Source organism: Electrophorus electricus, chromosome 21 (genome assembly GCF_013358815.1).
Source record: "Electrophorus electricus isolate fEleEle1 chromosome 21, fEleEle1.pri, whole genome shotgun sequence".
NCBI lineage: Eukaryota > Metazoa > Chordata > Actinopteri > Gymnotiformes > Gymnotidae > Electrophorus > Electrophorus electricus.
Window position 1 is genome coordinate 10,546,850 of NC_049555.1, and position 12,591 is coordinate 10,559,440.

Consider the following 12,591-nt stretch of genomic DNA (forward strand, 5'->3'; position numbering starts at 1 on the left):
TCTCCATGTGAACTATAAGAAAAAAAAAAAAAAAATAAAAAATCGGGATTTCTGATCTGTTTACCGTTCACGTAAATAAGGGTTATGTACAAAACAGGCCGCGGACGTTCCTGTTATCTTTGACATTATCAGCAAAACTTCAGGACTGTTACAAGACCCATCCTCAAGCAAACTATTTGCCAACATGGCTAGCCACTGGTTGAACCAGTATAAAAACAAATATATTTCTGATGGGCCTGCTCACTGAACAATGTGTCAAGTGTGTGACTGAGCTGTTCACTTCATCTAATAATCTGTTAACTGTTACCACATCCATAGCTTCAAGCCCCTGGACCACCTCAATACTCAGAAAACAGAATGGCCAACTCCTGTAGACTGGGTGTATGTGACATTCTTGCTGTTAATTAGAAACAGAAGACCTTGAGCTTCCATCTATATATAAAATGATTTGTCTTCAGGTCTCAATGATCTATCTTTGAGATGTGGGATTAGGTCTTCTTGAAGCTTAGACTGAATATGAAATACAAATGTGACAACACCCAGAGATGCAGACTGACTGAAAAGTCTAGAAAGTAATCTTTGAGTGACACCACAGCAAGCGTTCTATTCATAGATGGAACAGAGACGGGAAATGATTTGCAGACTTGATGTACCTAGTCTCTCCACTAGGTGACATCCGTATCAACCAGTTTTAACACTTCAATGCATCTATGCCTCCAAAGAATGGCAGAATTACTCAAATAATTATACCAACATCATTTTGTCAAACACCCTCTTATTAAGTGCAAGATACTAGCCTCACATTTGACACAATTTAATGGGGGGTGGGGGAGATGACAAAGGGTCACACACCACGTAATATCAGGATGGTTGCGTGCAACCTCATCTTGGAGGACACGTGGACATTGAAAGGACTCCACCCAGGAGAAAAACATGCAACAGTCCCGCGTTCAGACAAGTTGGGAATCCTTCACGCATACTGTCTCAAAGGCACCTAAAAATAGGCCAGTTTCAACAAGAATGCTGAATTCTCTCTCAGTCACATCTAAATGTTTTCATTTTAATAGTAAAAACAAAAATGTATAATTTAGAACCACCAAATACAGCTCAGAATGCCTTCAGTTTAAATAATTTTGATAGTCTCTGAATATTTACAAAAATATCCAGACAAAAGGAAAAAGAAAATTAAAAAAAAAAAAAAATATCACAAAAAAATACAAGCTAATTTCCTTTCCCTGAGCTTACAATTACAATTTCAATGAGAGACTGATTTCGATGAAAACTCTAAAACTCAGTGGTGAAACCATATACACTTATATTCATACATCAAATAAATGGGGTAACTAATTACCTGTATGGATAAAAATCACATGCTTAGAGGTCGTCTCACTGTGAACATGAGATCAATACATTCTGTTTGATCACTGATTACCAAAATTATGTTGCAGCTGCTTGTTTTCATTTATTTTATTACAGTTAAAGGTTACAACTGAGATTAATTGTGAAAATGTCTGCCATTATCAAAGGGAATAGAAAAAAATATATTTGGTCATTATTTACAAAGAACACGAAACCTCTGAACTATCCACGCAAGAAGGAGAAGGTTTTGGAATCATTTGACAAGGGCAGACATTCAGCCTAAACATTAAAAAATAAAAGTCACATTGTGAGGTTGCACTGTGCATGTTCAACCAGATGTTCCGACATCTCCCCCTGTCTAAACGGCACGTCACATGATGAGGACGACAATAATAAAAAGAGACGCAATGTACACAAATAAAAGACGTGATAAAAAAGTGGGTAAGAAAACGCTCGCTCTTTAAATCCAGTAGTCAACTTTAAAATAGAGCCAGACATGCCATTTTAAAAGGTTTTTGGTATTTTTTTGTCTTTTAAATACATAAGTCATACCCAGCAATCTGTGTAAGCATTTAGGCATCAACAGTAAATAGAAACTAAAAATTACAAAGAGCAAAATCATTTTTTTGACAATAGGAAATTTCCACTACTGTGTTGCCAGCCATCTGTAGAGGTTTTGGATAAAGTGAAGGGGTTAATTCCATTAAAAACAAAACAAACCTGAAAACAAACAAACAAACAAAAAAAAACAACAACCCTAAATTTTAAACTGTGTCCTTTTCTGTGTACTAACCCACCCCTGCCATTCACATTCCCCCCATACCACTGCAGAAGGACTTTAGGACATAGAAATGGAGGGTTAAAACAGTCAGATCACAAAGGTGACCCAAGAGTGCATATTCAGTCATCATCTTCCTCTCCTTCATCCCACTCCCTTTTCCTCTTCTGACCCCGCTCCTCCTCTGGAGCAAACAAGAGCAAAAAGCTTCCATTAGTTCCTTGTATAAAAGGACATTTTTTATATACATTTTACACACATACGTATGTGTAAGCAGGACCCGTCTGATGCAGCCTGCCAATCTGGAAACCTTAATTTACTACAGTACACTAGAGTTAGAGTTACTCACCTGGAATCTTACATTACCCCATAAGAGGAAATATGCTAGTTTAACTACCAAAGGCTTTCAGCACTTAAGTCTCGAGCCTGTCTAGATCCTTATGCTGAATTCTGGTTGTCCTCACAGCCTCAATTCATTCTCAGTGAAGGCTAAACCCATCTCCTCAAAAATCAGCTCATTTCAGCTCAACTTACCATAGTCCTCCTCCTCCTCAACTTCCCCATCATTTAAGTCTTCTTCCTCCTCCTCCTAGGTTGGGAAGAAATGTTCTGTCTGAAAAAATCCTCCGTATTCCACTTCATTTATTAATTTCATTGCTTTTCCCTTTAGATCATTTAACATAACCGATGACGCTATTATGCCATCACGCATTCACAAAATTCCCCATGTTTGGTTTATGAAGAGTTGTACATCTGTATGCAATATTAACCTCTCCACTGATGTCTTCTTCCTCTTCCTCTTCTCCTTCCTCCTCATCCTCATCTTCACCTTCTTCATCTTCATCTTCTGGAGCTGCATCTTCATCACCCTCCTCCTCTTCTACTTCTGTGGACAAAAAACAAACATTCATCCATCATAAAGGATCAGTGACAGCTGTAATTCACGTAAACCTGCTATAAAAAAAAAAAAAAAAATCAAACTGGCAAAAGTACCTTCTCTCAATGTGTATATAGATGCATTTCATAACCTCAGTCTCATATACTGACAGATGTTTGAGACATTGAACAATGCTGTGAAATAAAATGATCAAATCAGTACCATCATCTTCATCATCATCATCATCCAGCCCGACGTAGGCTTCTGCATCAGAGTCAGGTGCCTCTTTATCCTCTTTGTCATAGCCATCAAGATACGTCAACTGAGGCAGCAACTTAAAGACGTTTTCTCTGTAGTCATTCAGGTTTGTCACCTCACAGTTGAACAAATCTAAACTTTTTAGGCTTTCCAATTTTTTCTGTTGAAGCACAAAACAAGCGATACCATAACCAAAAGATCAGGGAGACCAACATCTATTCAAATACAACACCTGTATACAAAATGTACCTTTATTACACTCCATGTAAAGAATTAAAATAATGTCAAATGGCTTGTCTCAAAAATAGCGTAACACTGATTAAACTGCACGACTTTAATACACTTCACCTTTACACTTCTGTGAATCACCAGACCTTATTCTGGAGCATTTTTCTGCCCAATTAAAAAAACCACTCTTTTCTTTACAACACAATACTTAGATTCTTCTCATATTCTCACATTTCTCATATTTAAAAACTTAATTGGTTATGCTGTGGATTCGAAAATCCATCCAAGTTCTTTCAAATGATAATTTCCCCATCAAGACATTTTTCCACCAGAAGAGTCCTAATGCCAGACAGGGGACTTGTCATATGGCCTTTTCATTCAGGTCCTGAGTCTAATTTCATACGGGATGAGTGCGCAGGACCATGCAGGTCTTGGAGAGGTCAACTATCATTTTGGTGTAGCAAACAGATCAGGGTTGTGAATCACTTTGCCATTACCACCGATTCTGAAGCCACCGAGTACTATTGCTGGTTTCCATGACAGGGTAATGCCTCCACATGTAAACTCACCAGGGGTTCAATGGTGCTGAGGTCTTTGATTTTGTTACCGCTGAGGTTTAGATGAGTGAGGTTAGGACATTTCTCTGCCAGGACTTCCAAACCACCTGAGATTCTGTTATCGCTGAGCTCCAGCTATTGTAAAAATGCATGCCCAAATTAAAAATATTTAAATAAATATTTAGAAAACAACAAGTGTGCAGATACAGAAGAGAAATATTTTTAAATGTTTATACCTTTTTGAGTTTGTTGAGCTTGGGCAAGTTGGCGACTGATGTTAGGCCTACATTGATTGTGCTTAAAAATTCCAGTTCCTTAAAATCTTCTGTGAGGCCCTCAATTTTGCCATCATTTGACCGACAGTTGTCGAGTACAAGTTCTTTCACCTAATAAAAAAAAAAAAGACGTGAGGAATGAGTACGGGGATAAAACCATGTGATCCACTGAGCTCCGGCAGGATATGTGCGAGTCTTCACCGCAACTCCCAACCAGCCAGGAGCGCGTTGTGTAGACTAGCCTTTTGGTTCGTATTGCAAGCTTAAAATTGAGTCACATCACCGCCTTTACCAGCTTTTGACTCAGAGTGTAGCTTGCTCGGATGACTGCGAATGTTTCCTTTAACAAGATTAATGACCTCTTCACCTAGCGTCATTGAATTCTTTACAAACTTGGGTCGCATTAAATAGCCCAACATGTTTTAATCGTTCGGAGACTTAAGGAAACGATTGCAAATGAACAGAGCAGCCCGTGCCTTCGCTCTGTGCACCTGTGAATCTGAACACTTGCGTTAACACGGGAGGGGGAAATAACACATCGAATACGTAGGCTGTACGACCTGGGTGCAATGAGCTCGCTGCTGGCAGTGCCGCATGCCGGCTGCAGCCATGAGCAGGTTTTTAAACTATGCCCGAACATCCAACGTAGCTGCTAAAACACACAACACATCATTCGCCCTCCACTACGGTTTCCCCACACAACAAAATGGCTGACTCCGCAACAAGCAGCGCGAACTCGCTCCTAGCGGCTGTGTTTTAAATAAACGATTACGCGCAATAAGGAGAAAGGCAAAAAGGGGGTGCACACGGGACATGTTACGAATTACTCAAATCGAGGTACATTGTCCTGGAAGCCCTAAGACACGAGGATTCGTACACGGAGCAAAGAATTCAGGAGTAGGAGGGGCAGGTAACGCATGATCGCCTAATGCTACGAAGCCGATCCATATGCGTGCGGATTTTGCTGACGCGCAATTAAAGAGAATTTCGGCAAATATGAATCGTTCCGACTTTTAATCGACAACAGACCGTGTTCAAAGATCGCGTAGGTCATGGCGATGGTACATTACTCGATTCTACTGTGTGCCTTTGTTGCTGGTTAAAATGGCGGCTTGTCCTAGATGTGGGAACTGGAGCAGCGCCGCTCCGAGTTGCGGCCAACGAACAAACAGTCAGCCCCGTGGAAATAACACGCACACACGCGTCCGAAAAGATCTACATCCAATTCGTCTTGGTTTTAGCCCGGACGTGGTGGGGAAATTGTTATTGTGGTGCAACAACGTTTACAAGCGAAGGAAATGCTGGTTTTGGATGTACAAGAAGGGGCAATGTCACACTAGCAGGGACTTTGGTAATGTTCCATCGGACTAATGTGGAACGCAGCGTACACTTCGTACAACACCTACAGCCTAGACTATACCAAAGCTATGAAGGTTATTAAGAGTGGTGCTTTGATCCTTACATCTTTGCAATCGATGTCGTCGACATAATGCAGTTTTAATTGCGTTTGGGCGTCTTTACGCAACTAGATATGCGATGACACGATTCTGGTCTCCACCGAAAATTGACTCGCGTGGTTGCTAATACACTCAACATCACACACAAGACGAAGCGCATTCAACAAAAACACAGATTCCCCCCCCCCCCCCCCAAAAAAATAAAATAAAAAACCCTATACAATGTTTCATTTGAGGATTTTGGTCGACTTGTAGGACACCCAAAAATAATTACAACGGTTTCAGAAAATCAGTTGACTGATCGAGTCGTTATACGCTGTCAGTCAAATGTCTGCACAGCAATTCAAATTTGTCCCACAAGTTACTCAACTTGCCAGGTGACCACAGGGACGGTCAAGTATTGGTGTAGATTTTGAGACGAAAAAGCAAAGGTTTGAATTTACGCCACTTTCGCACCCATAAGGATGCAAAGGAAAAGGGCGCGTTCGGGGCTACAAAGTTACAAATATGGCTTCTCATAGAGCTTCCCTTGTTTATACACTGGCTACATAATGCGCGTTACTGTTATAGCTCCGCGTAAGAGCATCGATCAAACCCCTCGGAAAGTTCAGGAAACAAACAAAACTGGGAAACTTACAGTCCATATGCAAAGCCAACGAGCCGAACATAAGAGCCGTAGCTCCGTAACGAAGTCACCGCAAACTTTTCATTCAAGACATCAACTTGACGCGTGCACGTCTACCGCTGTCCGTTTACCTATAGGACATATTCTACCTATATATTAAAAAATACCCACTCAGTAATCACAAATGAGCTTACGTCTGACGGCGTTCGGTTACGCAACTCCAGGTGAATTCTCTTCTTCATATCCATCTTGGGGGTTTTTCAAATGACGGATTTACTCAAAGGGCGCAGTTAGACTTGGAGTCTTGCTGCACATTCAGCTATAGCCCCTTTACAAACTAGAGCTGCGAGTCTGCCAAACTTGATGCCTCAGGAGGTGGGAGTTGGGTGTGGGATTGTCGTCACCACGGGCCAATAGCAAACACCCGATAAAAAGCGAAAAGACCTAGAGCAAGCCGGACGACCAATAAACGCCAGACCTGAAACTGGGTGGGGTTACAGGGAGGGTTTGGTTGATCCTGCGAGTCTGTTTTAGGGTGACGGGTGACATCTATGCGATAAAATCATCCAAAGTGTTGAAGGCGCCAGGGACTAACTAAACGAAGACGTAGTTATATCTGTGTAAGTAATACAGCCTCACTGAGGTCCGAGACAGCACAGCTAAACGAATCTGAATATAAACGGAATGATCGCATCGTAATGTTGACTAAAGACACATTCAAGTCTGTTCTGTGCCGGGGATATTTACGATATGATACCTTGCCATACGTACGTTACCAACTGATTTCCAACAGTCAACAACAGTGTTTATACTGTTATAGCCTACATCACATCGTCAGGATAAATGGACCTCTCCATTTTGAAAGTCGATCCACAAGGCTGTGCGCAACGATGACCACCACTTTACTATCTCGCACCAATTCTAATGAATTACGCGGCAAAACAAACAAAAAACACCAGCATTGTTCTGTTCAGTGCTACGACAGTGTCACACGTTACAAACCAGGACGGGATTAATCCCAGACTAAAAATCTGTAATTATTTCAACGAAGTATTAAAGTTGTGATTAAACTTAAAAAAAATGTAAAAATAAATAAAAATAAAAATAAAGAAATAAATCAACCGGGTAAATTAACAAGCGGACAAATCAACGAGGTAAAAACGCAAGTGCGTCCACAGGGATGGATGCACTCGTTGCAGTGCAACATTTTAAATAACCTAGAAAACTTTGCACGACTGCCCGCGCGCGAGGCCTCCTGCACCCGATTATTACACCATGTTGTTCTTTGTCATTGGCGCGTGCTCTTGGTGCCATTGTGCAGCCCTTCGTCCTGTTTAAAAACAGCTCATCGCACGCAGCCGACTGCCACACAGCACACCCCAACCAAGGGCTCCTGCTCATCGCCACCAAGTTCAAACCGCCCAATAACGTTTTAGGGGCAACGTTTACTTCCGTATCGGCCATTGTTAGTGTTGGAGAAGGGAAGAAAAAAAACCCCCTCAAAAAACAAGGTCACCTGACAAGTGCTCGGCGCCATCTTGATAGCAAAATACAACACATTCAAATAATTCTAATACCATTTATTGACGCTTAAAACGAGCAAAAAGTAATAGACTTTACCTATAATTGTGCTGATTTCTGTGTGTCGCTCCGCTACCCGTTAGAAAAAACGGTAGAGTAACTGCTTGGCGCATGATTGTTTTCACAAATGCACCGGCTGGGTTGCTGGTTGAAAGAGCGCATTTCACTGGCGACTCTGTCGTTTTTATCATGTTTTTTTCGAATTCAGTTCACACCGGGACATTTGGCCCTTGAAGCAAAGAAAAACGTCGTCTTCTCTCGCCACCTGGCCACTTATTCCAGCCCGCGCAAGCAGGCTAATCTCAAGCTCTTTCGAGTACTTGCGCATTAGTGGAGCCCATTTTCCCTCTGGGTGTGTCTCGCTCGTTGTCTGAGCGCCCTTGCTTGCAGCACTGCATCAGCTGTGGCTTGCAGTCTGCGTGCACGGCGTGCGCAGAGCTAGAACGTTTTCGCACAGCACGATTTGTGGCAGGCGAGAGTCTGTCTCCTGTGTGCCCCGCCGACTGACCGCTTTTAGTTTCGTCATTTGCTCATTGTCGTCAAGAATAAATTTGGACATTGCTCAAAATATACAAGTTACATAAACTTGTGTTGTGAAAAGTGCAAAACATACGGCACTGTTGCCTTTTCTCGGGGATGATGAGACTTAACTGTAAATACGGCAAACGTCATATAAGACCCGTTTGTCATCAAGCATCACAAAAACACATTTGTAAGTGTGACCTACAAATGCAAAAAGTTTTGACTGAAAAGCCTTCTTACTCCAGAAGCACCTACACAACATTTGCATCTGCAGAAGCGCTGAGTGATGCAAAGGATTTCCTAATGACGTGTCACCATAAACGATGACAGCGATTCATCGAGCGCAATAACTTAGAAGTGCTACCCCACGCTGCAATGTAAAACATGAGGTTTCACATTTGATGTTTTCAGGATATTTTTAATTAGCCTAATTTTCTTAGAAATTGTACATCCATTTAATATTTAATGTATAACATTAAAGACGTGCTATATGATGCATGTACACACCTTTGAGATTGCCGCCTTTGAAAACCCCAGCAACTCTAACGTCTTCGTCATACTTAGGCCCGCCCTCCTGGCACCCACGACCATCCCCTTTTCAAAGTCCGTTAGATCACGCTTTAAGCCCATTCTCTGTAATCCGTTCACATGCAAAGCAAGTGGGGAAATGGTTACTATTGCATGCACCTTTTTATGTAGTTACACATATATAGAAAGGGGGGACCCACTTGTACAGGAAAGGCGTTTTTATTTTTCTGGTTACTGAGTGTGTATGAAATAAACATAAATAACAACTTGTGTGTAGTCACGTTGGCTTTAAGCTTTTGCTGTAAGGATGCATAGCGTACCATTGCGTATGCTGCATCAAATAATAAAAAAAAAACCTGCCAGAGTTCGACTTGGCTGCACCCTGCAAGCACAACAGAATGCAAGACGTATCTGTTAGGATACACCACCCCCTTGTGGTCGTACTGTAGTGTAACATGTCTGTAGGACGAACAATTTGTATGCTGACATAAATAAACTGCTTCCATTGTAGTCATTTTGTTTATTTACTATATTTTCAGCTAGCTTTGTTATTATGTCATTTTAATATACAAGTTACACAAAATGTAAACAATAATGACCTAGTGCAACAGCACTTTTAAATCTGTGTTTTTACTTAAATTATTTAAAATAAAGCTTTTCATACTCTCAGAGGTAAGATGGGGTCATTTACTTCCTAAATAGCCTTTGTTTTGTCTAAGATATTGTTACACTCCTGGAGTGCTGCAGTGTGCTCCTGGTCCAGTTCAGGATTTGGGGCTGTCTGTGCACCTCGTTGCTGGCCCGCCCCTCATTGAGTGATTGCTGGGATTGCTGTGGCTTATATAAGGACCCTGCTGCCGGAAGACGGTGGTTTGTCCAAGCTCCTTTTTTTTTTTTTTTTTTGCATTAGTGAGTTGCTGTATGAATTGTGAGTTTGGAATCTTTGCTGTGATTACCTTGTCTTGATATCCATAGTTAGCTTGTGTATGTGTAGAGCTGTATGTTAGTGTTCCCTGTGTTTTGTTTGATTGTGAGCCCTGTGATACATGAAAGGTTTATGTATAGTTATTGATTGTAGGGAGTGGTGCCTGTTGGTTTGGGGTTATTGTCTGTTTATTGTCAGGGAGTTAGTGTGGGTTTGTATTTTACTTTTGTCCTGTAAAGTATAGTTAGTTGTGGTGTTGGCAATTAACCACTCCTGAAGTTATTCAGTGTTTGTATATGTGTCTTTGTTCAGCACTTAAATACACAAATCTTCACCTCATCTACCATTTTAGTCCAGTGATAAATCTTTCCACCTACCATCCTGCTACCAGTCTTTCCCAGTGCTGTTGCAACCTCAACACCTAGACAGGGTTATAACATCTAAAATAACCATTATTTTATGTAGAAAAAGTAACCCTCCATGAGACCTATACATGATGTGGTCTAAGCTGCTTCCATGGCACTTTAAAAACTACTACTAGTTTAGTTTAACTTTTAACTAGAAAGCTGACTACTAGAGTCTTTCCTGTGTCTGGTTTCCGTGACTAAACACACACAAACTAGACCAGGACAACCAGAATTCAGCATAAGGATCTACACAAGCTCAAGCTTTAAGTGCCTGAAGCCTTTTAGTTAAACTAGCATAATTCCACTTATAGGATAATGTAAGATTCCAGGTGAGTAATTCTTGTGTACTGTAGAAAATTAAGGTTTCCAGCGAGGCAGGATGTTTCAGACAGAGGTCCTTCATGTGTATGTGTGTATATATATATATATATATATATATATATGCATGCGCACACACACGTTCACTAACTGGTACTAGCTCAATCATCTATCTCCTGTTAGAGACGAGACTGTGGATGGGATGCAATTAGTGTTCAGTGTCTGTTGGGGGATGTTGAAGTCCCTCTAAGGGGAAGGGTATGATTAATTCCACTTTGGGTCATATGTGAAGCTCTAGTCAGTTAATTAAGCAGCAGGATGATGGGTTCCAGCCATACTAATATTGGAGAGATCCTAAAAAGTGAAGTTGTCCATGATTGATTTTGCTGGGCCACTAACATCTGAAGTCAGATGCGTGACATTGAGCCCTTCCTTTAGTCTCATTGTGAGAGAGAGAGAGAGAGAGAATTCAAGCCCAATTCCAAGGGGAACAGAGTTCCCCTTGTAGAAGTAGAAGTGCAAGGTATTCAGTACTCAGACATGGCCAAGGTGAGGAAGGCTGAAACCCGACCACCACTGAACAAGACGCATAAGGTGAAACATGAAGATTGAGCCAAGAAAAATCTTTTCAAAGGTTTTATGGACTGATGAGATGAGTGACTTTTGATGGACCAGCTGGATGGGCCCATGGCTGGATCAGTAATGGACACAGAGCTCCACTTCGACTCAGATGCCAGGAAGGGGGAGGTGGGGTATTGCTATGGGTGGGTATTATTGAAGATGAGCTAATTGGACCTTTTCTGGTTGAAGATGGACTTAAACTCAACTCCCAAACCTATTGTCAGTTTTTAGGCGACATTTCTCCAAGCAGTGGTACAGGAAAAAGGTCTGCATCTTTCAGGAAGACCATGATTTTTATGCAGAGCAATGCTGAATCACATGTATGGAAGTACTCCACTGCATGGCTACGCAGTAAAGGCCTTGGAGCTGAAAGAATAATGACATGGCTCCCTTCCTCACCTGACCTAAATCTATTGAGAACTTGTGGGCCCTTCTTATATGGGAGATTTACGGTGAAGAACAGTGCAGCTCTCTGAGCGGCGTCTGGGAGGCCGCGGTTGCTGCTGCACAAAAAGTTGATTGTTAACAGAATAAGAAGCGGACACTCCATGAATGGAAGGCTTATGACTGTTATTGAAAAGAAGCGGGGCTATATTGGTCACTTTTTTGAAATGTCAATGTTTGTGTAAATTGAGTTTTGTTTATTATTCTCACGTTAGATGGAAAAACAAGTGCGATGCAAAATTTTCTGTTTTTCATTTAGTTGTATAATAATTCTGCACACAGAGATATTCTCCTAAGAAAGCCAAAACCTTGTTTTTACTTCCTTAAATATTCAGGTTTGAAGTTTATTAGCGTTTTGAATTGACAGAGAGCACTGTAGTTGTTCAATAATAAAATGAATACCCAAAAATACAACTTGCCTACTTTTAGGGTCTTCCATGATAAACAGGTCTGTTCATCAACGGACAAACACGATCCGTTAATACCCTTATGATAAAAAGTACCAGAGTATCAGGAACCCTGCACAGAAGAGGGTTACTGGGACCTACCTCTGGAGTCACGGCTGGGGGTAGTATTTGCTGGCAAATCCCTGGTGGATAGGCATAGCCCATGCAACCCAGTTAGGCTCAGCATAAAGAGGAAGATGTGGGTGCAAGGGTGTGTGTCATGCCTTTCAGGAAAAGGGCCCTAGTGGTTACAGACCTTGGCAGTAGAAACTGGCTCTTAATGCAAGATCTGGAATATGAGGTTAAGAGATATAGTTAAGATATAGTTGGGCTCAGCTCTGTGCAGTGTGGATTCTGGAATCAAACACCTCGATAGTCTGTAGAC

At 41.4% G+C, this 12,591-nt stretch overlaps 1 protein-coding gene across 1 annotated transcript; it reads right to left on the reverse strand.

Annotated features, from left to right (window-relative positions):
• Positions 1–798: 798 nt before the first annotated feature.
• anp32a (acidic (leucine-rich) nuclear phosphoprotein 32 family, member A) lies at positions 799–7,522 on the reverse strand. Its single transcript, XM_027001774.2, has 7 exons — positions 6,609–7,522; positions 4,294–4,443; positions 4,070–4,192; positions 3,237–3,432; positions 2,908–3,023; positions 2,672–2,726; positions 799–2,321 (listed from the first exon to the last, which is right to left on the reverse strand). Exons 1-7 carry the CDS (start codon positions 6,660–6,662, stop codon positions 2,260–2,262), a joined length of 756 nt encoding a protein of 251 aa, XP_026857575.1. The 5' UTR covers positions 6,663–7,522; the 3' UTR covers positions 799–2,259.
• Positions 7,523–12,591: the final 5,069 nt, after the last annotated feature.